General features: G+C 44.2%; 1 protein-coding gene across 2 annotated transcripts in view; it reads right to left on the reverse strand.

The window, feature by feature from the left end:
• Positions 1-15,591: 15,591 nt before the first annotated feature.
• SELENOM (selenoprotein M) overlaps positions 15,592-23,792 on the reverse strand; it is a 39,949-nt gene continuing 31,748 nt past the window's right edge. For both annotated transcript variants that reach the window (XM_078776490.1, XM_078776489.1), the window contains one exon: positions 15,592-17,992. In XM_078776490.1, the coding sequence (XP_078632616.1) occupies positions 17,840-17,992 (153 nt within the window). In that variant the 3' untranslated portion in view covers positions 15,592-17,839. The remainder of the gene's footprint in view (positions 17,993-23,792) is intronic.

The raw sequence follows: 23,792 nt of genomic DNA on the forward strand, positions 1-23,792 counted from the left end.
TATTGCCAAATTATGATAAATTATAATTACAGAGTATATAATAGCAAAATGTGTACACTGTATCATGTGTGTTCTATAATCTCACTGGTGCTTGAACAAAATCAGTTTGGACATCTGCTTCCTGACTTTCTCACCGGTGATGGCTTCCGTCTCCTTTTTCCCAAGATGAAAGAGTTTGATTCGACAATAACAAGAAGCTGCTATCTTCACGAGGTTGTGAATATGATTAATCTTCCACTGCAGTTTCAAACTGTTGTGAGTGCAGTTCAGGAAATAAGTCCATATGAACAGTATTGCTCATAACAGCCATGGATAACTGCAGCTGAAATTCCGGATCCTTGAGGAAGATTCCCATTTGTCGTCTTCAGTCGTCGTTGAAAACATTTCTCTGTGTCCAAGCATGTGGCAATGGCGCTTGATGATGCTTTCTGGAGGCCCCCGTGGTCTTTCATCCTCAAGAAATTATGGCAACTACCATCTGAAGTAGTAAGTGCTATCGCACAAGACACGCAGTCGATTCTCTTCTTCATCATGCGAACTACGTAGCCAGTGATGTAGCTAACAGCCGCCTCTTTCTATTGTGAAACTGTTTCGAAGTTTGGCGTGTCAGCGTAGTCATGGTCATCTTGTGATGGTTGTCTGTCGATGATGTCATATTTCCGTGCAATGTTGATTGTCGATTGTGTAATGTTCTGAACTGAAAGAATGTCAGTATGATGATCAAAGGGAACAGTTTCCAGTACCATTTTTTACATGATGTCGCATTAGGAGGCGCTTGTAGGTCGACTGAAATTGACGAGCCGTAGGATTGTTGTTAAATCCTCCACATGAAGGTACCGCTGCGAAGAAAAGTTCCAGATGGTCTTGACTGAATTTGTACGTCGTACATCCATCCATACGCTGTACAGGACGGCATCTTTCCTCACAGCAACTTGCTGTTGAAAGTCAATTTGAATCGAATGTTTTGTTGAAATTTCGATGAAATTATTTTATAAAATATAGCAGGCATTGTCTTTTGATAAAGACAATGAACGGACGCAGATTTTCTGGGGGAACCAATATGGCGACGAATCTACTTCCGGTGACTTCACAGCGAATGGACCGATTAGCGTTGATTTGGCGTCGAGCCTCCAATCCAGTTAGTATAGAGATCAGTGCATGGATGCGCCGCGCGCGCGTTTCTTGTCTTTTTCGTCGGGCAAATGGCGAAATCATCACGACATAAAGTTCGTTGCTTAGAACCGGGGTGTGAAGAGGTTTTCGATAATGATTACGTGAGAAAACACACCAAAGTTAAGCACAAAACGATTTTTGAAAAAGCTAAAACAGCCAAAACGACGTTTGTGTTGGATGGAGCCAAAAAACAGCCAGATCTTCGTCAGATGTTTCAAAGAAAGCAAGTCCCCCGCACCGCCACTGTTACCACTGCTGCTCCACCGCCTGAATCTGAACCGTTGGAGGATGATGATGATCAATCGCTGTTGAATGAGCCTTCGTGTAGTGGCATCAAACGGCCTCGGCCCGTCACGCCCATGTCTGATTTTGAAGAGTTTTTTTTTGTTAAACATTATTCACCTGTTTTCATATTTCCCAGGGGCCGTATACATGTAGTCGGATTAGCTGCTAATCCGGGTTTATACTGTACTAGTACCCTACTGCAAAGCCGCAATGAGCCGGCGAAGCCAAAGCCTCTTGCCACTATTTTACCCATCACTATGGCAGCAGTAGGTTAGGTAGTTGGTAGTAGGTAGGTGTAGTAGGTACCGTACCTAGTTCAAAATGACACCATTTGCATTCTGGATGAGATTAAAATTTATAAAATTTCCTTCTTGATTAATTCGGTGAATTCCGTCTCAACTTCGGATATTTCCGGCTGTGAAAAACTATCCCCTACGGCCACGAGATTTCTAAAAAAGAATTCTTCGTCAATTTTAGAATATTTGACGCCGTTTTCACCGTCTGAAATGTGGTAAAAAGCTTTTTTGAAATATTTTTTCAAATGCTCAAATCTCATTGGTTCCGGTAATTGGTGACGATTTTCGTTGAAGATAACCAGGGCCCGTGTGGGCCTGGGGAACGAGGTTGGTCTTAAAGTATTTTAATTACAAATTAGAGGTGCATAAGATTGTGAATCAAACAAAGACGGGTGAAACAAACTCCGATTGAACTTTTTCAATTTGTTATGCATAGTTCCGCATCCGCAAGATGGCGGCCTCCATTGAGCGATTTGGTGCGTCAAAGGGTTGGGTTTCCGGTCCCTGGAGCAAGGAAGCATCTTCGACCTCTGCACGGCAGCAAAGTTATAGTATTTTTTCCATTCGTGTCTTCGTCAATTTCTACTCGTTTTTTTATTGTGCATGTGTTGCAGTGTGTTTTCTAGTTGGTGTTGATTTGCAATTCTTGCAAACTTTTGTATAAGTTAATCGTTTTCCGTCCCACCGCGTGTGCGGCCTGGTTTCTCTCGGCTTCCCTACCCCCATAGGTGTTCTGTGAATTTAAGTTCTTTCCTTCGCTGTATTTTTTTTTTTTTTTTTTTTTGTATACAAGATCGAGGCTCGTGAAAGAGCTAACATTAATCACACAAAAAGACAAACCGACACACAAAACACAAAAAACAAGGGGAGCGGCAGACAAGATGGGGAGAGAGGGGGAAGGACACAAAAGAGAGGGGGAAGAGGGGGAAGGACACAACACAACATTTGAGAGCAGGGACATCGGGAGGACTTGGGGGGAGGTGGGAGAGGATTAAAACATATGAACACTGCAAGGACTCTGGGGTGAATTACCGGGGGTAGAAAAGATCAAGGTTTTCGATGGGGGACGATAAGAGATGGTGGTGAACAGCTGTTTTAAAGACCTGGAGGGAGGAGTGGGATTGAAGGGAGTGGGGGAGTTTGTTCCAGAGGCGGGAGAAAAGGGGAATGAAAGAGTGAAGGTGAGCAGAGAGCCTAGACTTTGGCAGTTTAACCATAAGAGGGTTGCAGGCAGATCTTGTGCGACCTGAAGGAATATTGGGGGGACAGAGCACAGAGAGAGCTGGGGGAGCAAGGCCGGAGAGGAGTCGGTAGAAGACAGAAAGACCACCAACCTGCCTGCGGTGAGTGAGTGAAACTAACTGAGTGAGTGAGTGAGCTAACTTAAGTATTGCTTATTTCTTAGATTTTCTCTTCTCCCCCTAACTTCCCCGAACATCGACCACTTGTCTAACGTTTTAAATACCGTCTGGCAAATACCGTAATTAATCGAGTTCTGCTCCTCGTGTGCGGCCTTGTACCCCCGTCGTTGTTTGCTAACTTAAGTCCCCTACTTCGTGTTTTGCTTGGCTCTTAGATTTTTCCCTTCTACCCTGAACATAATACTCTTTGTCTGACGTTTTAAATCCCCACCCCCCCCAAAAAAAACCAAAAAATAATAATAAATAACCAAAAACATTTATTTTTCCTTTCCCCACGTGTGCTGTTGTCTCATGCTGTACTTCTGTCCAGGTGTGCTGTTCGCCACGCCCCCATTATCTACAGACTTGGCATTTAATATGGAATTTCTTTTTTTTCTTGACTTGGGATTAGTTTCTGAACTCAGTCTATCAATCTGGTGAGTTTCTTTTACGCTTCGGTGATTTCTTTGTTAAAAGAACCATGTCACTGATTGTCTGTCGCAGCAAGAAGTCAATAACAGGATTATATCACAGGTGGCGTGACAAAATGTACGGACAGGTGCATTTGACGATTGGCTTCACAATCGGGTATATAAGGGTTGTTGCGTTCTGTATTAGTGGAAAACAACTGCTGCACGTCTACAAAAGTTATTGCCGCTTCCTCTGGAGATGGTCCATCAACTCAACAATGCTGTTTGTCATGGAGTGGTGGCTTTACGAAATTCCAGCATGAAACAGCGTGCTATTGGTCGGCAGTATGGCATCACTCAAGGTCAGGTGTCAAAGATCCTGAAAAGAAATGCTCAGAGGGGTGTCCCTACTCCAATACCGAGGCCAGGACGTCCCCGCAGAACCACAAGGAGGGATGATCGCCAGCTGCACCGGTTAGTCCACAATGGCCATACCAAGTCAGCTAATCGGCTTAGGGCTGAGTGGCAGCAACTGACAAATGTGCCTGTATCCAGAAGGCTAGTCAACCAACGACTGGTTCAAGCAGGCTATCGTGCCAGGCGTCCCCTGAGAAAGCCACGCCTGACCAGACAACACAGCCAGCGCCGATTGCAGTGGGCCAGAGAGCACCGTCAATGGCAGCCAGGACACTGGAATCATGTGATCTTCAGTGACGAGTCTAGATTTCTGGTCTATCGTCAAGATGGCGGTGTCCGAGTGCGCAGACAAGTGCATGAAGCCTACAACGAAGATTGTATAGTGCCAAGAGTCCAAGCTGGAGGTGGTGGGGTGACCGTTTGGGCTGCTTTTCATGCAGGGGGCAAAACTGACCTGGTTGTACTGAATGGAAACCTGAACCAGTTCAAGTACAGGGCCATTCTGGAAGAAACATTGCTTCCATTTGCTCATGCAGCCTTTCGAGGAAACTTTGTCTTCCAAGATGACAATGCACGGCCTCATCGTGCTCGCATGATCCAACACTTTATTGCTGACCGTGGTGTGGAGCATATGGAGTGGCCTGCCATGTCCCCGGATATGAATCCGATAGAGAACTTGTGGGCAGAATTAACGCATCAAATTGACAACTTGTACCAGCAGGCTACCTCTGTGCGTGAATTGCAGCAGGCTATTGTCACTGCATGGCAAGCGATTCCTGTTCAAACCTTGGCAAATCTCGTGTACAGCATGCCTCGACGTGTACGTGCTCTCCTGAATGCTCGTGGGGGTTACACAAAGTACTGAACTGTAATTTTACTGTCCGTAATCCCAGTCGTAATTTAGCTTTTGTTTTTGTTAAAAATAAATTTGGCTAATGTGCAAAATAAAGAGATACTTCTGAAAAAGGTACAGAAGTTTAACACAGTACTGTCCGTGAATTGAGTTTGATATCAGTTTACATCACCTTCAAGGATCAATTTATTTGCTTCGAAATGTCAAAGGTGGTTTTTGTTTCTTTTAAAGGTCACATTAACAAAATCTAGAATAATTTCAACATAATTCCAATGAACTTTTGGTTCTAAGTCATCTTGAAAAGTAAGTTCACCCCCACAAAAAAAATATTCCATATTAAATGCCAAGTCGGTACTTGCCATCCACCTTTTGCTCTGTTCACGTGACTCGTGGTGGTCCCTCTCGGCCCTCCCACCGTCGGAATTTTGTGCATTTAAGATTGGTCACGGTTCTGTTTAAATATTGTTACGGAACCCAACGTCGGCCTCTTTCCCCCTTATCGAGGGGGGATTAATCCCCTCGTCTATGACTGACCGACATGGTCCCGAGGGTATGACGTCACGCCCGGTCAGCGCTGGGTAGGGTATTAGGCCCAACCGTCCTATGACCTAAATACCAGTGCCTCCAGGTACGCAAGGAAACACCCCCCCCCCCCCCCCCCCCGCTCACGGCCGCAGCGTAATAGATTGGTTGCGCCGAGCGAAGCGAACTGCGGCGTGAGCCGTTTATCAAAGGGGCTAAACCCGATTCATATTCGTTGGCCGAATCGCGCCACGTACACTCAATTTGGAAACCTCTAAAGCGACCGAATGTGAAGAAGAAGACAAAGTAGGAAGAACAGGGATTTATTATTATTTACACACAACTAAAGGAAGAAAAGCAATCAAAGTAATATACAAGGAAATGGAGGAATCAGAAGGACACAGTGCAAATACTAGCTTATACTATACAGTCTTACTTAACCCCAGGGACAAGACACACAGAACAAACTCACGTACATGAATGGGGAATTGCAGAGTGGATTGGCTGGAGGGAGAGGAAGGTAGAACCACAAGCCTGGAAGGTTGAGCAGGGCGCACAGCAAGCAGGTCCTTTCCGGGCTGGGAGCAAGCAGGGCGGCGGCAGCACACGTATCTTGGTCGTTCCACGCGGCAGGGCTCGTTCTTGCCTTGACACGCCTCGGGCTCTTTCTGTCCTCTGCTGCGGTCCTCTCGTTTTCTCTTGCGCGATCGTCGCACGCATATATCATCCCTCCAACGCGGGTGTGACACGCCCTCCTCTCTTTGGGTACCGCCCCCCCCGTGCTCTGTTTCGTTGCCTTATATGGCAATGCCACGGTCTTGCTACCTTATTTGGGCAGGGAGTCGAACAGCATGCCCCTCGTGGCGAGCCACGGGCTTGTCTCCTCATTTGGGCATGGGGCCGACCAGCGTGCCACTCGTGGCGAGCCACGGGCTCGTCTCCTTATTTGGTCATGGGGCCGAACAGCCCCGCCCCTCCTGTCCAAACAGAGCATGGAGCACATATCCATCCTAGCAGCGAACGCCGCTTCCAAAGCCAGGCCAGTTGAGAGGGGCGCGCACCCCACGCTTGTTAAGCTTCGTTACCCAGAGAGGGAGAGTTTGGTTGGGAAATGTAATTATTGAAGGGGAGCTATCCTTATTTGATTCGGTGCAATGGAGTGTCAATTAATGGGAAACACAGCCTTAAACTACATAGAATAAGGAGATAACTATTTAGAAGGGTATGATTTGCTACGTGTATGTATATGGATTAACTAGGACGACCTATTACCTTTACACACGGAGGGTGATATTTACAACACGATTCATGACACTTATAACAATAAAAAAAACACAGGATTCTCAAATCCACAACAATATTATTTAAATATGTTTAAACTTTCCCCTTCAGTGTTTTATTCAGTGGTATATTACAACATGCTGTTTTTCTTAATATTTAAAAGGCTTCTTTCAATTTCCTCTCCAACTCATTCCACTTCAACAACAAAAAATTCAATCCCTTATAACTCTAAATCACTGCATGCTCTAAATTCACATTCTTTCCATCCTTCCTCCATCGTTCTTAATTGGATTGCTAACTTGAAAATCACAATGAACCCAATTTGTTATCAATGTTCGTCTTTCATTAATCATCCACTTTCTAAACTCCCCTCTTGCCCCTCCACTCCTAAACTCCCCCTTGCCCCTCCCCTCCTAAACTCCCCCCTTGCCCCTCCCCTCCTAAACTCCCCCCTTGCCCCTCCCCTCCTAAACTCCCCCCTCACTCCTCCCCTTCAAAACTCCCCCCCAACCCCTCCCATTCAAATCTCCTCCCATACCATTCCTCTCCAATTCTCCCTCCCCCCTCCTCCTCCTCCTCCTCAAAGCTGCCTCCTCCCCAATGTCTCCCTTCTATCTCATACCTCAACCTCCCCCAACCTTCTACTTTCCTCTGCCACCCCCTCAAACAACCCCCCACTGTGCCTCATCCCTTCACCATCAAACCTTTCGTTCTCCTCATCCTTCCTTTTCTCGTAACTCTTCTGTAATCTCTGACACACTATCAACTGCTCTCCCTACCTCCCCCTCTCATCCTTCACCTTACCCGACATCTCCCCTCCCCTGTCCTGCACCCGATGCTCCCCTCTCTCTTCATTAAAGGTATGGACCTCAAACATCCGGGGCCTTCGCTTAAACCTGACTGATCTCTCCATACAGGTTGCTTCTGACAATCCAGACTTGATCTGCTTAGCAGAAACTTTCTTCCTCCTTCAAGATGTCTCTGATTCCTTAATATCTCTTCCTGGTTACTCCCTCCTCCGGTATGATAGACCTGAGCCTCGTCCTGGTGGTGGGGTGGCTATCTTTATCAAAAACTCTCTTCCTCACTCTCCTTGCACTGCCCTCTCTCCACCTCACCCCCAGGAGTACCTCAGGCTATGGCTTCCTCTCCGCTCCCACCTTTTGTTCATATGTGTTCTGTACCGTCCTCCAAACAGTGATGACTCCATTTGCATTTCACTGTCTGACAACATGGACCAACTTCTATCCACTCATCCCAACTCTCTCTTCCTCATATGTGGCGACTTTAACTGTCATCATGCCAGCTGGCTGGGTGTGGGTTCATCTCTCACCAGCCATGGCACCTCACAAAGGACTTCTGCGACTCACTGGGATTGACACAATCTGTCAATTTCCCGATCCGGATCTCAGCCAATGGTGTATCTTCTCTTCTAGACTTGGTTATGACAAACTTCCCTGCTAATGTCTGCTGCTCTTCTTCTGTCCCAATCGGTTCTTCTGATCATGTGCTTGTTAAAGTGGACATCTCTCTGGCCATTCTCAGAGAGCCTCCTCAGCATCGCAGAGTCTGGCATTTTACTCAGGCCGACTGGCATGGACTTCAAGCAGCCATCAATCATCTGGACTGGTCTCCCATCTCCACTGCCTCTGACATCAATTCTTCCTGGGAATTCTTCCAAAGCAAACTGCTCTCTCTCATGCACAGATTTATCCCATCTCGTCTTCAGTTGTCTTACCCTTCCTCCCGTCCATGGTACACTGAATCTTGTGGTGAGGCAGTTGCCCTGAAACAACTTGCCTTTGCCTCTTGGAAGGCTAATCCAACTGAAGACAATCTCAGTTCCTTCCACCAAGCTCAGAACAAGTGTGTGTCTACCCTCAGGAGTGCCAGGAAGCACTATCTCTCCACACTCAAGAATGAACTCTCAAACCTGTCTCCTTCCTCCAAATCCTGGTGGCGTCTGGTCAAATCCGTTTCTGGTGTTTGTTCCCCCTCCATCCCCTCCCTTACCTCAAATGGCTACACAGTTGACACTGCACGTGAAATAAGCCGAATGCCTCAACTCTGTGTGTGCCTCAAAATCTTGTGTCCCAAACCCAGATCTCTCGGTTCCCACCTTACCCAGTCGAACCCAACTGCTCCTGGACTCTGTGTCCTTCTCTCCTGACAAGGTGGAGGAGTTTTTGTCAAACCTCGACTTTGATTCTGCAGCTGGACCAGACGGCATCAGCCCACGGGTCCTAAAATCCTGCTCTGCTGTTCTATCTCACCCTCTCTCTGTTCTTTTCACCCTCTCTTTTGCTCAAGGTCATCTGCCAGCATCCTGGAAATTAGCAAACATTACCGCTTTACACAAAAAAGGTGCAAAAACAGATCCTTGCAACTACAGACCAATCAGCCTGCTCCCAATTATCAGCAAAGTCATGGAATCCATCATTGCTTCGGATATCAAATCCTTCCTCTTCTGCAATGGCTTGATCTCCAATCATCAATTTGGATTCAGACCAGGTCATTCTTCTCTGGACATGCTGCTTCTGCTGCCTCAACAATGGATGGAGGTCCTCAATGCCAAACAGGAAATCAGAGCCGTCTCCCTTGACATATCACGTGCCTTCGATACGGTCTGGCACCCAGCTCTGCTCACCAAACTCTCCTCCTATGGTATCCATGGAAATCTCCATGCATGGCTTGCGGACTTCCTCTCTGGTCGTAGACAACGTGTGGCCCTGAATGGATTTCTCTCATCTCCCCTTCCTGTTCAGGCTGGAGTTCCCCAAGGCAGTGTTCTGGGCCCTGTGCTTTTTCTGGTCTTTATCAATGATCTCTCCGACTCTCTGGAAAATCCTCTCTATCTCTTTACTGATGACTCCACTCTCTGCCGCTCCATTCCTCTTCCCTCAGATCGGCAGTCTGCAGCCTCCTCACTCTCTGAAGACCTGGACAAAATCACAGACTGGTCAAACAAGTGGAACATGTCTTTCAATCCTGACAAATCTCACACTCTTACACTGTCTCTCTGAAAAGATCGACTGGACAACCCTCCCATCTACTTTCTCAACAATCCCCTCCAAGAAGTTCTGTCGCTCAAGCTTTTGGGTCTCACTATCTGCCATGATCTTTCTTGGGAAACCCACATTTCCAAGCTGGCCTCCAAAGTCAGTCGCCGACTGGGCGTCCTCCGTCGTGCGAAGTCCTTCCTCGGCACACCTGAGCTCCTCACCACATACAAGGCTTTCATCCGCAGCTCAATGGAATACTGTTCTCCCCTATGGGCTGGTGCTCCTGCCTCACAACTCGCTCGGCTTCACGCTGTTGAAACCAAAGCTTTCAGAATCATTGGAATCTCCCGTGATGAAGCTATCTCCGAGGGCCTTTCACTCACTCAAAGCAGACAGGTAGGTGGTCTTTCTGTCTTCTACCGACTCCTCCCCAGCCTTGCTCCCCCAGCTCTCTCTGTGCTTTGTCCCCCAAATATTGCTACAGGTCGCACAATATCTGCCAGCAACCCTCTGATGGTTAAACTGCCGAAATCTCGGCTCTCTGCTCACCTTCACTCTTTCATTCCTCTTTTCTCCTGCCTCTGGAACAAACTCCCACACTCCTTCAATCCCACTCCTCCCTCCAGGTCTTTAAAACAGCTGTTCAGCACCATCTCTTGTCTTTCCCCATCCAAAACCTTGATCTTTTCTACCCCCACTAATTCACCCCAGATCCACCTTGTTTGAATTTCCAACTTCTTTCCTGGAAGTTCCGGCAGTGTCCATATGTTTTATGCTTCTCCCACCCCCCCCCCCCCCTTCCCATGCCTCCCCTCCCAAAGCCCTCTCCCTCCCACAGATCTCTCGATGTCCCTGCTCTCAGATGTTGTGTTTGTGTTCCTCCCCCTCTCGCCCCATCTTGTCTGCCGCTCCCCATGTTGTGTGTTTTATGTGTCGGTTTGTCTTTCTGTGTGATTAATGTTAGCTCTTTCACGAGCCTCGATCTTGTATACAAAAAACAACAACAAAAAAAAAGCTTCGAAATTCTCAAGGGATCCAGCAAAATCTGGCTTTTCAACATAATACGTACGCGTTCATTCACAACACCGGCTTCGCTGGCTACTAGTACCCGACTGCAAAGCCGCAATGAGCCGGCGAAGCCAAAGCCTCTTGCCACTATTTTACCCATCACTATGGCATCAGTAGGCTAGGTAGTTGGTAGTAGGTATGTGTAGTAGGTACCGTACCTAGTTCAAAATGACTCCATTTGCATTCTGGATGAGATTAAAATTTATAAAATTTCCTTCTTCATTAATTCGGTGAATTCCGTCTCAACTTCGGATATTTCCTGCTGTGAAAAACTAACCCCTACGGCCGCGAGATTTCTAAAAAAATAATTCTTCGTCAATTAAAGAATATTTGACGCCGTTTTCAGCGTCCGAAATGTGGTAAAAAGCTTTTTTGAAATATTTTTTCAAATGCTCGAATCTCATTAGTTCCGGTAATTGGTGACGATTTTCGTTGAAGATAACCAGGGCCCTTGTGGGCCCCAGGAACGAGGTTGGTCTTAAAGTATTTTAATTACAAATTAGAGGTGCATAAGATTGTGAATCAAACAAAGATGGGTGAAACAAACTCCTATTGGACTTTTTCGCAATTTTTTTAATGCATACTTCCGCATCCGGAAGATGGCGGCCTCCATGGAGCGATTTGGTTTTTGAAATATTTTTTCAAATGCTCGAATCTCATTGGTTCCGGTGTTTGGTGACGATTTTCGTTGAAGATAACGTGGGCCCGGGGAACGAGGTTGGTCTTAAAGTATTTTAATTACAAATTAGAGGTGCATAAGATGGTGAATCCAAAAAAGACGGGTGAAACAAACTCCTATTGAACTTTTTTCAATTTGTTATGCATACTTCCGCATCCGCAAGATGGCGGCCTCCGTTGAGCGATTTGGTGCGTCAAAGCTTCGAAATTCTCAAGTGATCCAGCAAAATCTGGCTTTTTAACATAATACGTACGCGTTCATTCACAACACCGGCTTCGCCGGCTATAAACACATAAATATCCTGTCACTGATAATGATTTCAATGCAATATTTGATGTCACACAGCAACTCCAGTAATTGTATTTGCCAATAAAATTGATATTTATCTTGTTACCATGTCTCATCAGTCATCACCTTGTAAATTAAGTACAGCCTTTACATTTGTGTACGGTATTATTTCTTTATCAGGAACATAAATTTATTAAAATATAATTGACCTTGTTCTCACTGAAGTTTTATGCTCATGTTTCCTATTTTCAACAATAAATATTCCTTGGTATTGTTTCATTCGTTTTATTTGTGTTTTGACATCAAACTATTGAAAACCATTAAAACCAAATTAATTTGCTCATATTACTGCAAAACAAAAACATTACGAATTGTTCTCAAAGCGGTATATATCTTGAAAGTGAATTTGGTTTACATTGCACATAATTGTCTGTTACTTATTGACTTAACTATCCACTGAAGTTCTATCTGCAACCTATGAGCAGAAAGAATTACTGTATATGTAGACGTAATTATGTAGACGTAATTTATGTAGAATAAAATATGTAGACGTAATTTATTTGAAGAAAGCTTATTTACTTCAGTCATAATGCCACGCCCATTAACTCATAATCGGCGTACCACCCGTCGGGGAGACTTGCACCACCTGTCGGGCAAAACCTGGAGCCACCACTGGTTGGAGTGGGTGACAATCTTCGAACACGACTGAGTGTCCACCGGTTAATATAAGACTCTGAAAAAGCAAAAGACCCCAAGGACACCAAAGACCCAAAGGACCCCAAACACCCAAAATACCCTGAAGACTGTTAAAGATGCAAAAGACCATGAAGACCCCAAGGACTCAGAAGACCCAGAAGATCCCAAGGACTCAGAAGACCCAGAAGATCCCAAGGACTCAGAAGACCCCAAGCACTCTGAAGACCCAAAATGCCCCAAAAACCCAAAATACCCTGAAGACCCAAAAGACTGAAAAGACCCTGAAAATGTCCATTGACCCAATGGACACCGAAGACCTAAAATACCCTGAAGACCCAAAATACCCTGAGGATCCAAAAGAGCCAAACAACACCAAGGACCCAGAAGACCCCTCAAAGACCCAAAATTCCATGAAGACCCAAAAGACCCTGAAGATCCAAAGACCCTGATGATCCAAAAATCCCCAAAGACCCTTAAATAGCCAGAAGACCCTGAAGACTTAAAAAACCCAGAAGACCCTTAAAGACCTCAAAGACCCAAAATATCCCAAGGACCCAGAAGACTGACAAGATTGAAAAAAACCCAGAAGACTGAAAAGACTCCAAATATCAAAATGACCCAGAAGATCCTGAAGCCCAAAAAGACCCCAAAGACCAAAAAGTCCCCGAAGACCCAAAATACCCCAAAGACCCTTACCGACCCCACAGACCCAAACAATCCAAAACACCAAAAAGACCCCAAAGCCCCTTAAAGACCCTGAGGACCTAGTGGACCCCAAATACCCAAATTACCCCTGAGACCCAAAATACCCCAAATACTCTTAAATACCCCTGAGACACAAAATACCCCCAAATACTCTTAAATACCCCAAAGACCCAGAGGACCCAAAAGACTCAAATGACCCAAGACCGAGAAGACCCAAAACTCTCAAATGACCCAAACAACCCTGAGGACCCAAAATATTGAAAACTCACATGGCTTGAGAAGATAATATCGTAGTTTCTTCTTCTTCAAACAATAACAACTTATGGCTGCCAGACCGTAAGAGACCAATCAGATTGCAATTTTAAAAACGTGTTCCGCTTTACGACTACGACATTACTTTGAAGTTTCACGTCGATCAATGAAGCAGTTCAAGAGATATAATTTTTATAGATTTTCGTTCAAACCAACATGACCGCCAAACCATGTGACGTATGAATTATTCAAGGGCAGCATGGTATACGCAAGGCATCGGGAACATATGTGTGAATTTTCCGTTCAGTCTGTTGAGCCGTTCTGGAGGAGTGGCTTTTTAAAGTTTTATTCTTCAAAAAAATCATAGCCGCCAAACCATGTGACCTTTGACGTCATGGTCACGGAACTTTTTGTTCTTCATGGGTATGCGATTGTGCATGTAATGTTTTGCCTCGATCTGTTTAGCCATTTCAGAGAAAAAGGGATTTTAGTGGTTTTAAGGCTTTTGTGTTAAAACAATAATGGCGGCCGAACCACATGACTGATGACGTCATTATTATTATTTTCTCCACCAATTTATCCCTAGATGACGCTCAATAAATTTCATCTTGTTCGGATGAAGTTTTGTTCTTGTTCGGATGAAGTTTTGTTCTTGTCGAATTATGTCGTCATCATCAACCTATTTTATTCCCCATTGAGAGTTCTTTACAATGAGCCATGTCTCAATTTTTTTAGGCAGTGCTTTTGGAGATATAGAGGTGCAAAAATTTTCGGTTTTTACAAAATGGCGTCCGTGCCACGTGACCTATAACGTCATAATTATCATTGAAAAATTATACAGGAGGAGCTGCACTTATGGTGAAAATTCCCTGTAAATCAAACCAATGGTTGCAGAGAAAAGCATATTTATTCTGTGCAGACAAACAGACAAACAAACAGATTAAAAATCACTCATAGAGCGACACTTGGCAAAATAGAACAATACAAAGTAGAATGGCACTCGGTAGAGCATCCTTTTGACTTCACAAATAATTGGTGGTTGAATTATGTGACCTGATATGCAAATCTTCTTCATATTAAGTTAATCTGATGAAAATTGACTTTTAGAAATTTGGCCTACATTGACTTTTTGGCCTATGTTGACCTCAAAAATAGTTGGTGGTTGGTTTCAGTAAGCTGATATGCAAATCCTATTCAGATTTCAAGTCAATCGGATGAAAATTGAGGATTTGAAAAAAGTGGTTGACCTTTGGCCTATGTTGACCTTATGACCAATGTTGGTCTTAAAAATAGTTGGTGGTTGAATTCAGTTAGCTGATATGAAAATCCTATTCAAATTTCAAGTCAATCAGATGAAAATTGAGGATTTTAGAAATCTGAGAAAAAGTGGTTGACCTTTGGCCTATGTTGACCTTGTGACCTATGTTGATCAAAAAAAATAGTTGGTGGTTGAATTCAGTTGGCTGATATGAAAATCATATTCAAATTTCAAGTCAATCGGATGAAAATTGAGGATTTTAGAAATGTGAATAAAGTGGTTGACCTTTGGCTTATGTTGACCTTGTGACATATGTCGACATAAAAAATAGTTGTTGGTTGAATTCAGTTAACTGATATATAAATGCCATTCAAATTTCAAGTCAATCGGATGAAATTGAGGATTTTAGAAACTTGAAATTGTTGTTGACCTTTGGCCTATGTTGACCTCTTGGCCTATGCTGATCTCAAAAATAGTTGGTGGTTGAATTCAGTTAGTTGATATGTAAATCCTATTCAAATTTCAAGTCAATCGGATGAAAATTGAGGATTTTAGATATTTAAAAAAAAAGAGGTTGACCTTTGGCCTATGTTGACCTTTTGACCTCAAAAAAATATAAGATTTTGTCGGACACGAACTCTACAATTTGGTAAGGTTTCGTGAAGATCGGTTTAAAATTGTGCCCTTTGGTCAAGTATAAATGAGCGGACAGATAAACAAACAAAACACACAAACCGGAGTGATCAACATACTTGTCAAAATGTATGTTTTTTTTCCTTGACAAGTAACAAACAAACGGACTCAAATGTAATACCCTCTCCTCTGGCGAGGGTAAAAACGATAAAGACAAAAATACTCCTGATGATTCGTATCAAGCCCTAAACATGATCATTATGGTGTCTGCAAAAACAACAAAAAAATCTGCATAATTCATCCCTGCCGATTTAGAAGAAAAACTTCAATTGGTGAATGTCGAGGCTCTAGAGAATGCACACACTCTTACAAAAACATGAATATATATTTTATTTTACATCTGAGTTTACACAATAGGCAATTATACAGTACAGCAATGTGCAAAATGATGATTAAACTGTTCCTTAATACAAGTGGGGCATGGGAGTTTGATAATGTGGGGTATGAGGTTCAGTGATGGAGTTGATCGAGAGTGGTTTTACATCATCCAGTAAAGCGAGGAGGTTTATCATGTTCGCACTGAAGAACTCCAAAAAACTGAGATTAGAATGGGCTAAAGACCAGGTTGGGCTGTGTGGAACATCATTACCCCACCAGAGACACTTTAGGTCAGGCAAGTCATAAAACACTTCCCAGCTAGCAGTCCTGCCCATCGTCTTCATCGCAGCAAACCCCGATGACCCTCAGCACTACCATATGTTTATTTTCTCATTGGTGATGCAATCGTAAGAATTGATACCCAATTACACTAAAGCAAACTCTGTTTATGTGCTTCCTGCTGATCATGCACGACTTTTTCATCAACAATGCATACCGTGAACATCTGTTATAACAATATAGAGTGAAAATCCAAAACGATACCATGGCATATCCACGAGTTAAACCCCAATCAAGAGTTTGATTTAAGTACACTACATACGACATGTCCACATGTGGACACTTGATAATGTTGCGGTTTTGAGAGTGTAAATATAACATCATTAAAGGTTAAAGGTTTGCCCCCATAGTTAGTCCACAAGCAACACGTAGGCCCATTAGAATTAGTTATGTCATAGTATGTGTAAGAGTAGGCCATTTCCCTAGTGACATCTGCGTTGTGTAAAGAAATAATAAGCTAAGGTCCTTTTCATTTTGCGGCCACCCTCCAATTTCCATCACGGGCATAATCGATCCCGCGCCCCATTTGGCATCCCTCAATTTGTTACGCTTTGGGCTACCCGCGGCAGTTTGTTACGCTTTGGCCGCCAGCAGCGTTCGCTGCCCTTGGTTTCGCTCGAAACTAGTCCAATGACACGAGGTAGGCCTGAAAAGAGGGAGGAGCGCGAGGACGAGGTGTGGCCGCATCAAGCAGCGCGTCAGAAGGCGGTGACGGTAAGGGCAACAGCCAACCAGAGCTCGGTGGGCATGGCATGCTAGGGCGTGGCAAGAAATGTCTGGTGAGTTCGAGAGGGTTCCAAGGGCGTGGCAATAAAACCCTTGGCGCGAGGCCCCCACCTCAGATGAGATGAGATGAGTTGAGATGAGATGAGAAGGGAGAGGCACTCGGCGAGTTCACCTGAGATGAGAAGGGGGTCACGCATCTCGAGCGAATGGTATTGAGAGAGCGCATTGAGATACGCATTGAGAGACTGAAGAGCGCATTGTTCGCGGTTATTGGAACTGTTCGCGTATTACGTACGCGGCTGAGCCGCGAGTGCAACCGCCAAAGCCAGCCTACCGTTGCCCTGTGATAATCCCGCACGCACCAAACGACACGCGGAGAGCTCCTGGCCGCTGCCCTCTGGTTCATCTGCTTCGTGGTGCGAGTTGGGGACCGGAGAACGAGGTTCCTGGACGCCATCCCTGGACCATCGACCTGTTCGTCTGCAACCCCGTGTGAGTGTGTCTGAGTGTGACGGGCCCGTTTGTCCAGGGATAAGTTAAGACTGTTTAAGGCTGCACTGTGTATTATTCTTCTTCTTATTGTACAAAGTGTAAATAAATTCTGTTATTCCTTTCTTCCCAAATTCTACCGTTTCAGTCATTTCCATCATTGGGTAAGCGTGGCACGATTACGAACCGCATGGATCGGGTTAGTCATTGCTAACGGCTCGGGTCACGGGTCGCTAGCGCTCGGCGTTTCCATTAACACCCGTGATTCGGGCGGGGCTTATTTCCTCGTTTCTGGGCGGCGTTAGTACTTAGGTAATAGCGAATCCCTAGTCCTAAAACCCGACCTAACGCTGTCTGGGAAGGACGTCATCGGTCCCGGGTCCCGTCGGCTAGTAAAAGACAAGGGGACTAATCCCCCCTTGGTAAGGGGAAAGGCCAGCGCAGAGATCCGCAACAATATAAACTCGACAATAAAGATGCCATGCAGCTGTTGAGAAAAATTGAAGTAAGCCTTATCTTAGAAGAGCACAAAATCAAAACAGATGTGCATCACAAATGAGTATGCTCCTTTGGGATTGAGCTGGCATTGGTTTGCTCCTTGATCACTACAAGTTGTAGTTCAAATCAGGTATCCTTATTTTTGCATATACAGCAAGAAATGAAATTGCAAAAATAGCTTGAAATGACCTTTAGAGGTCATTCTTGCTGGTGTGTTTGGGACGTAGCGGAGCGAAGAGGTATTCAGGAGCGACTGGGGCATCGGCTGAGGGCTTGCGATGGAAGCCGAGCTCCAAGAGAAGCTCCCCAATTTGGTCTCTGGTCATCTCCTCAAGAGCCACACGCTGGAAAAAAAACAACCACACACACACACACACACACACACACACACACACACACACACACACACACACACACACACACACACACACACACACACACACACGGTTCAACATCCCACAAGACACCATAACCACCAATGGAGTAGTAAACTCCCAAATTTATTCGAACAAGTAATCAGCTTATAAATGGCTAAGTAAAAAACTACAATAATTAAGATGAACAAAATTATAATGACTAAGATTTAAAAAAATTATGAACATGTAAATTACCACAACTAAGATAAAGAATTAACATGACAAAGATAAAGAATTACCATGATGAAGATAAAGAATTACCATGATGAAGATAAATTATTATCATGAAGAAGATAAAGATTTACCATGATGAAGATAATGGATTACCATGATGAAAATAAAGGATTAACATTAGGAAGATAAAGAATTACCATGACGAAGATAGAGAATTACAATAATGAAGATAAAGAACAACCATGACTATTGATAAAGATAAAGAATTACCATGACGATTGACAAAGATAAAGAATTAACATAACGAAGATAAAGAATTACCATGACGATTGACAAAGATAAAGAATTAACATAACGAAGATAAAGAATTACCATGACGATTGATGAAGATAAAGAATTACTGTGATGAAGTTAAAGAATTACCGTGATGAAGTTAAAGAATTACCATGATGAACATAAAGAATTACCGTGATGAACATAAAGAATTACCGTGATGAAGATAAAGAATTATCGTGATGAAGATAAAGAATTACCGTGATGAAGATAAAGAATTACCGTGATGAAGATAAAGAATTACCGTGATGAAGATAAAGAATTACCGTGATGAAGATAAAGAATTACCGTGATGAAGATAAAGAATTACCGTGATGAAGATAAAGAATTACCGTGATGAAGATAAAGAATTACCGTGATGAAGATAAAGAATTACCGTGATGAAGATAAATAATTACCAAGATGAAGATAAAGAATTACCATGGTAAAGATAAAGAATTACCGTGATGAAGATAAAGAATTACCGTGATGAAGATAAAGAATTACCGTGATGAAGATAAAGAATTACCGTGATGAAGATAAAGAATTGCCGTGATTAAGATAAAGAATTACCGTGATGAAGATAAAGAATTACCGTGATGAAGATAAAGAATTACCGTGATGAAGATAAAGAATTACCGTGATGAAGATAAAGAATTACCGTGATGAAGATAAAGAATTGCCGTGATTAAGATAAAAAATTACCGTGATGAAGATAAAGAATTACCGTGATGAAGATAAAGAATTACCATGATGAAGATGAAGAATTCCCGTGATGAAGATAAATAATTACCATGATGAAGAAAAAGAATTACCATGATGAAGATAAAGAATTACCATGACAAAGATAAAGAATTACCATGACGATGATAGAATTACAATGACAAAGATATAATTAAGACAAAGAATTACCATGATGAAGATAAAGAATTCCCATAATGAAGATAAATAATTACCATGATGAAGAAAAAGAATTACCATGATGAAGATAAAGAATTACCATGATAAAGATAAAGAATTACCATGACGATGATAGAATTACAATGACAAAGATAGAATTAAGACAAAGAATTGCCAGGTGAAGATAAAGAATTACGGAAATGAAGCTAAAGAATTACCGTGATGAAGATAAAGAATTATCGTGATGAAGATAAAGAATTACCACGATGAAGATAAAGAATTACCATGACGCGAAATAATTACCGTGATGAAGATAAATAATTACCATGATGAAGATAAAGAAATACCACGATGAAGACAGAATTACAATGACAAAGATAGAATTAAGATAAAGAATTGCCAGGTGTAGATAAAGAATTACCATGATGAAGAAAAAGAATTAACGTAATGAAGATAAAGAATTACCGTGATGAAGATAAATAATTACCATGATGAAGATAAAGAATTCCCATGATAAAGATAAAGAATTACCATTACGATGATAGAATTACAATGACAGATAGAATTGAGATAAAGAATTGCCAGGTGAAGAAAAAGAATTACCATGATGAAGATAAAGAATTACCATGATGAAGATAAAGAATTACCATGATGAAGATAAAGAATAACCATGACAATGATAGAATTACAATGACAAAGATAGAATTAAGATAAAGAATTACCATGACGAAACAGTCACAAAGCAATAAAAAAAGTTATTTTGCTATTTATCTGTTTGGAATGAATCCAACAGGTTTAATTTTTTTTGTTTTTTTTTGTATACAAGATCGAGGCTCGTGTAGGAGCTAACATTAATCACACAAAAACATAAACGGACATATAAAACACATAATAAAGGCAGCGGGAGACAAGATGGGGAGAGAGAGGGAAGCACACAAGTACAACAGTCGAGAACATGGACATCGGGAGATCTGTGGGAGGGAGAGGGCTTGGGGGGAGGAGGCCTGGGAAGGGTGGGGGGAGGGGAGGAAGGGAGGAGGAGAGGTAAAAACAAATGGACACTGCGAGGACTTCAAGGAAAGAAGTTGATATTTCAAAAAGGTGGTTCTGGGGTGAATTAACAGGGGTATAAAATATCAAAGTTTTGGATGGGGGAAGACAAGAGATTGTGGTGAACAGCTGTTTTAAAGACCTGGAGGGAGGAGTGGGATTGATGAGAGCGAGCGAGTTTGTTCCAGAGGCGGGAGAAAAGAGAAATGAAAGAGTGAAGGTGAGCAGAGAGTCTTGATTTTGGCAGTTTCACCAGAAGAGCGTTGCTGGCAGATCTTGTGCGACCTGAAGGAATATTAGGGGGACAGAGCACAGACAGAGCTGGGGGAGCTAGGCCAGAAAGGAGTCATAGAGGACAGAAAGACCACCAACCTGCCTGCGGTGAGTGAGTGAAAGGCCCTCAGAGTTAGCTTCATGCGGGAGATTCCAATGATTCTGAAAGCTTTGGTTTCAACAGCGTGAAGCTGAGCTAGGTGTGAGGCAGGATCACCAGCCCAGAGCGGATAGCAGTATTCCATTGAGCTGCGGATTAAAGCCTTGTATGTGGTGAGGAGCTCAAGTGTGCCCAGGAAGGATTTCACACGATGGAGGATGCCCAGTCGGCGACTGGCTTTTGAGGCGAGCTTGGAAATGTGGTTTTCGCAGGAAAGATCATGGCAGATAGTGAGACCCAAAATCTTGAGTGACAGAACTTCATGGAGAGGATTGTTGAGAAAGTAGATGGGAGGGTTGTCCAGATGGTCTTTTCGGAGAGACATAGTGAGAGTGTGAGATTCGTCAGGATTGAAAGACATGTTCCACTTGTTTGACCAGTCTGTGATTTTGTCCAGGTCTGCAGAGAGTGAGGAGGCTGCAGACTGCCGATCTGAGGGATGAGGAATGGAGCGGTAGAGAGTGGAGTCATCAGCAAAGAGATAGAGAGGATTTTTCAGAGAGTCGGAGAGATAATTGATGAAGACCAGAAAAAGAACAGGGCCCAGAACACTGCCTTGGGGAACTCCAGCCTGAACAGGAAGGGGAAATGAGAGAAATCCATTCAGGGCCACATCTGGAAATGACCAGAGAGGAAGTCTGCAATCCATGCATGGAGATTTCCATGGATACCATAGGAAGAGAGTCTGGTGAGCAGAGCGGGGAGCCAGACCATATCGAAGGCACGTGATATGTTAAGGGAGATAGCTCTGATTTCCTGTTTGGCATTGAGGACCTCCACCCATTGTTGAGACAGCAGAAGCAAAAGAGAGGGTGAAGAGAACAGAGAGAGGGTGTGAAAGCGGCATAGCAGGATTTTAGTACCCGTGGGCTGATGCCGTCTGGTCCAGTTGCAGAATCAGAGTTGAGGTTTGACAGAAACTTCTCCACCTTGTCAGGAGAGAAGGACACATAGTCCAGGAGAAGCTGGGTACGACTGGTTAAGGTGGGTACAGAGAGAGACGGGCTTGGGACACAAGATTTTGAGGCAAACACAGAGTTGAGGCAATCCGCTTTTTCACGTGGGGAGTCAGCTGTGTAGCCATTTGAGGTAAGGGAGGGGATGGAGGTGGAACCAGAAACAGATTTGACCAGACACCACCAGGATTTGGAGGAGGGAGACAGGTTTGAGAGTTCAGTCTTGAGAGTAGAGAGATATTGTTCCCTTGCTCTCCTGGGGGTAGACACACACTGGTTCCGAGCTTTGTGAAAGGAACGGAGATTGCCTTCTGTTGGATTTGCCTTCCATGAGAAGAAGGCAAGTTGTTTCAGGGCAACTGCCTCGCCACAAGATTCAGTGTACCATGGACAGGAGGAAGGGTACGACAACTGAAGACGAGATGGGATACATCTGTGCATGAGAGAGAGCAATTTACTTTGGAAGAATTCCCAGGATGAGTTGATGTCAGAGGCAGTAGGGAGACCAGTCCAGATGATTGATGGCTGCTTGAATACCATGCCAGTTGGCCTGAGTGAAATGCCAGACTCATCGACGCTGAGGAGGCTCTCTGAGAATGGCCAGAGAAATGTCCACTTTAAAAAGCAAATGGTCAGATGAACCGATTGGAGCAGAAGAGCAGCAGACATTTGCAGGGAAGTTTGTCACAACCAAGTCGAGAAGAGAAGATGCTCCATTGACTGAGATTCGGGTCGGGAAATTGACAGATTGTGTCAGTCCCAGTTGGTCGCAGAAATCTTTTACTGAGGTGCCATGGCTGGTGTGAGAGGTACCCACACCCAGCCAGCTGGCATGATGACAGTTGAAATCACCACATATGAGGAAGAGAGAGTTGGGATGAGTGTATAGAAATTGGTCCATGTTATCAGACAGCGAGATGTAGATGGAGTCATCACTGTTTGGTGGACGGTACAACACACATATGAATAAAAGGTGGCAGCGAAGGGGAAGCCATAGCCAGAGGTACTTCTCAGTGCAGGGAGAATGAGGAAGACAGTTTTTGATAAAGATAGCAACCCCACATCCAGGACGAGGCTCAGGTCTATCACACTGGAGGAGGGAGTAACCAGGGAGAGATATTAAGGAATCAGAGACATCTTGAAGGAGGAAAGTTCCTGTTAAGCTGATTAAGTCTGGTTTGTCAGAACCAACCTGTATGGAGAGATCAGTCAGGTTTGAGCGAAGGCCCTGGATGTTTGAGGTCCTTACTGTTAAGGAAGAGGAAGGGGGGAGCATCGGATACAGGACAGGGGAGGGGAGGGGTAGGGTAAGAGGAGGAGGAGGTAGGGAGAACTGTTGATAGTGTGGCGGAGATTTCAGAAGAGCTAGGAGAAAGGGAAGGATGAGGAGGACAAAAGGTTTGATGGATATTGGATGAAGCACAGTGAGGTGTTGTTTGAGGGAGGGTGGAGCAGAGTAAATTTGAAGGTTGGAGGAGATAGAGTTAAGAGTTGGATGGGAGAGGAAGCGGGGAGGAGGACGCTTTAAGGAGGAGTGGGAGGGGAGAATTGGAGAAAAATAGAGTGTGGGGAGATTTGAAGGGGAGAGGGAGGGAGGAGTTTTGAAGAGGAGGGGCGAGGAGGGAATTTATGAGGGGAGGAGCGAGGGGAGTTTGGGAGAGGAGGGGTGAGGGGGAAGATTTGATGCAGAGGGGTTAGGGGGGAATTTAGGAGGGGAGGGGCGAGGGGAGAGTTTAGGAGGGGAGGGGTGAGGGGGGTGTAGGAGGGGAGGGGCAAGGGGGGAGATTTGATGCAGAGGGGTTAGGGGGGAATTTAGGAGGGGAGGGGCGAGGGGAGAGGAAGGGTGAGGGGGAAGATTTGATGCAGAGGGGTTAGGGGGGAATTTAGGAGGGGAGGGGCGAGG

This window comes from Myxine glutinosa, chromosome 4, assembly GCF_964187855.1.
Source record: "Myxine glutinosa chromosome 4, kmMyxGlut1.1, whole genome shotgun sequence".
Classification (NCBI taxonomy): domain Eukaryota; kingdom Metazoa; phylum Chordata; class Myxini; order Myxiniformes; family Myxinidae; genus Myxine; species Myxine glutinosa.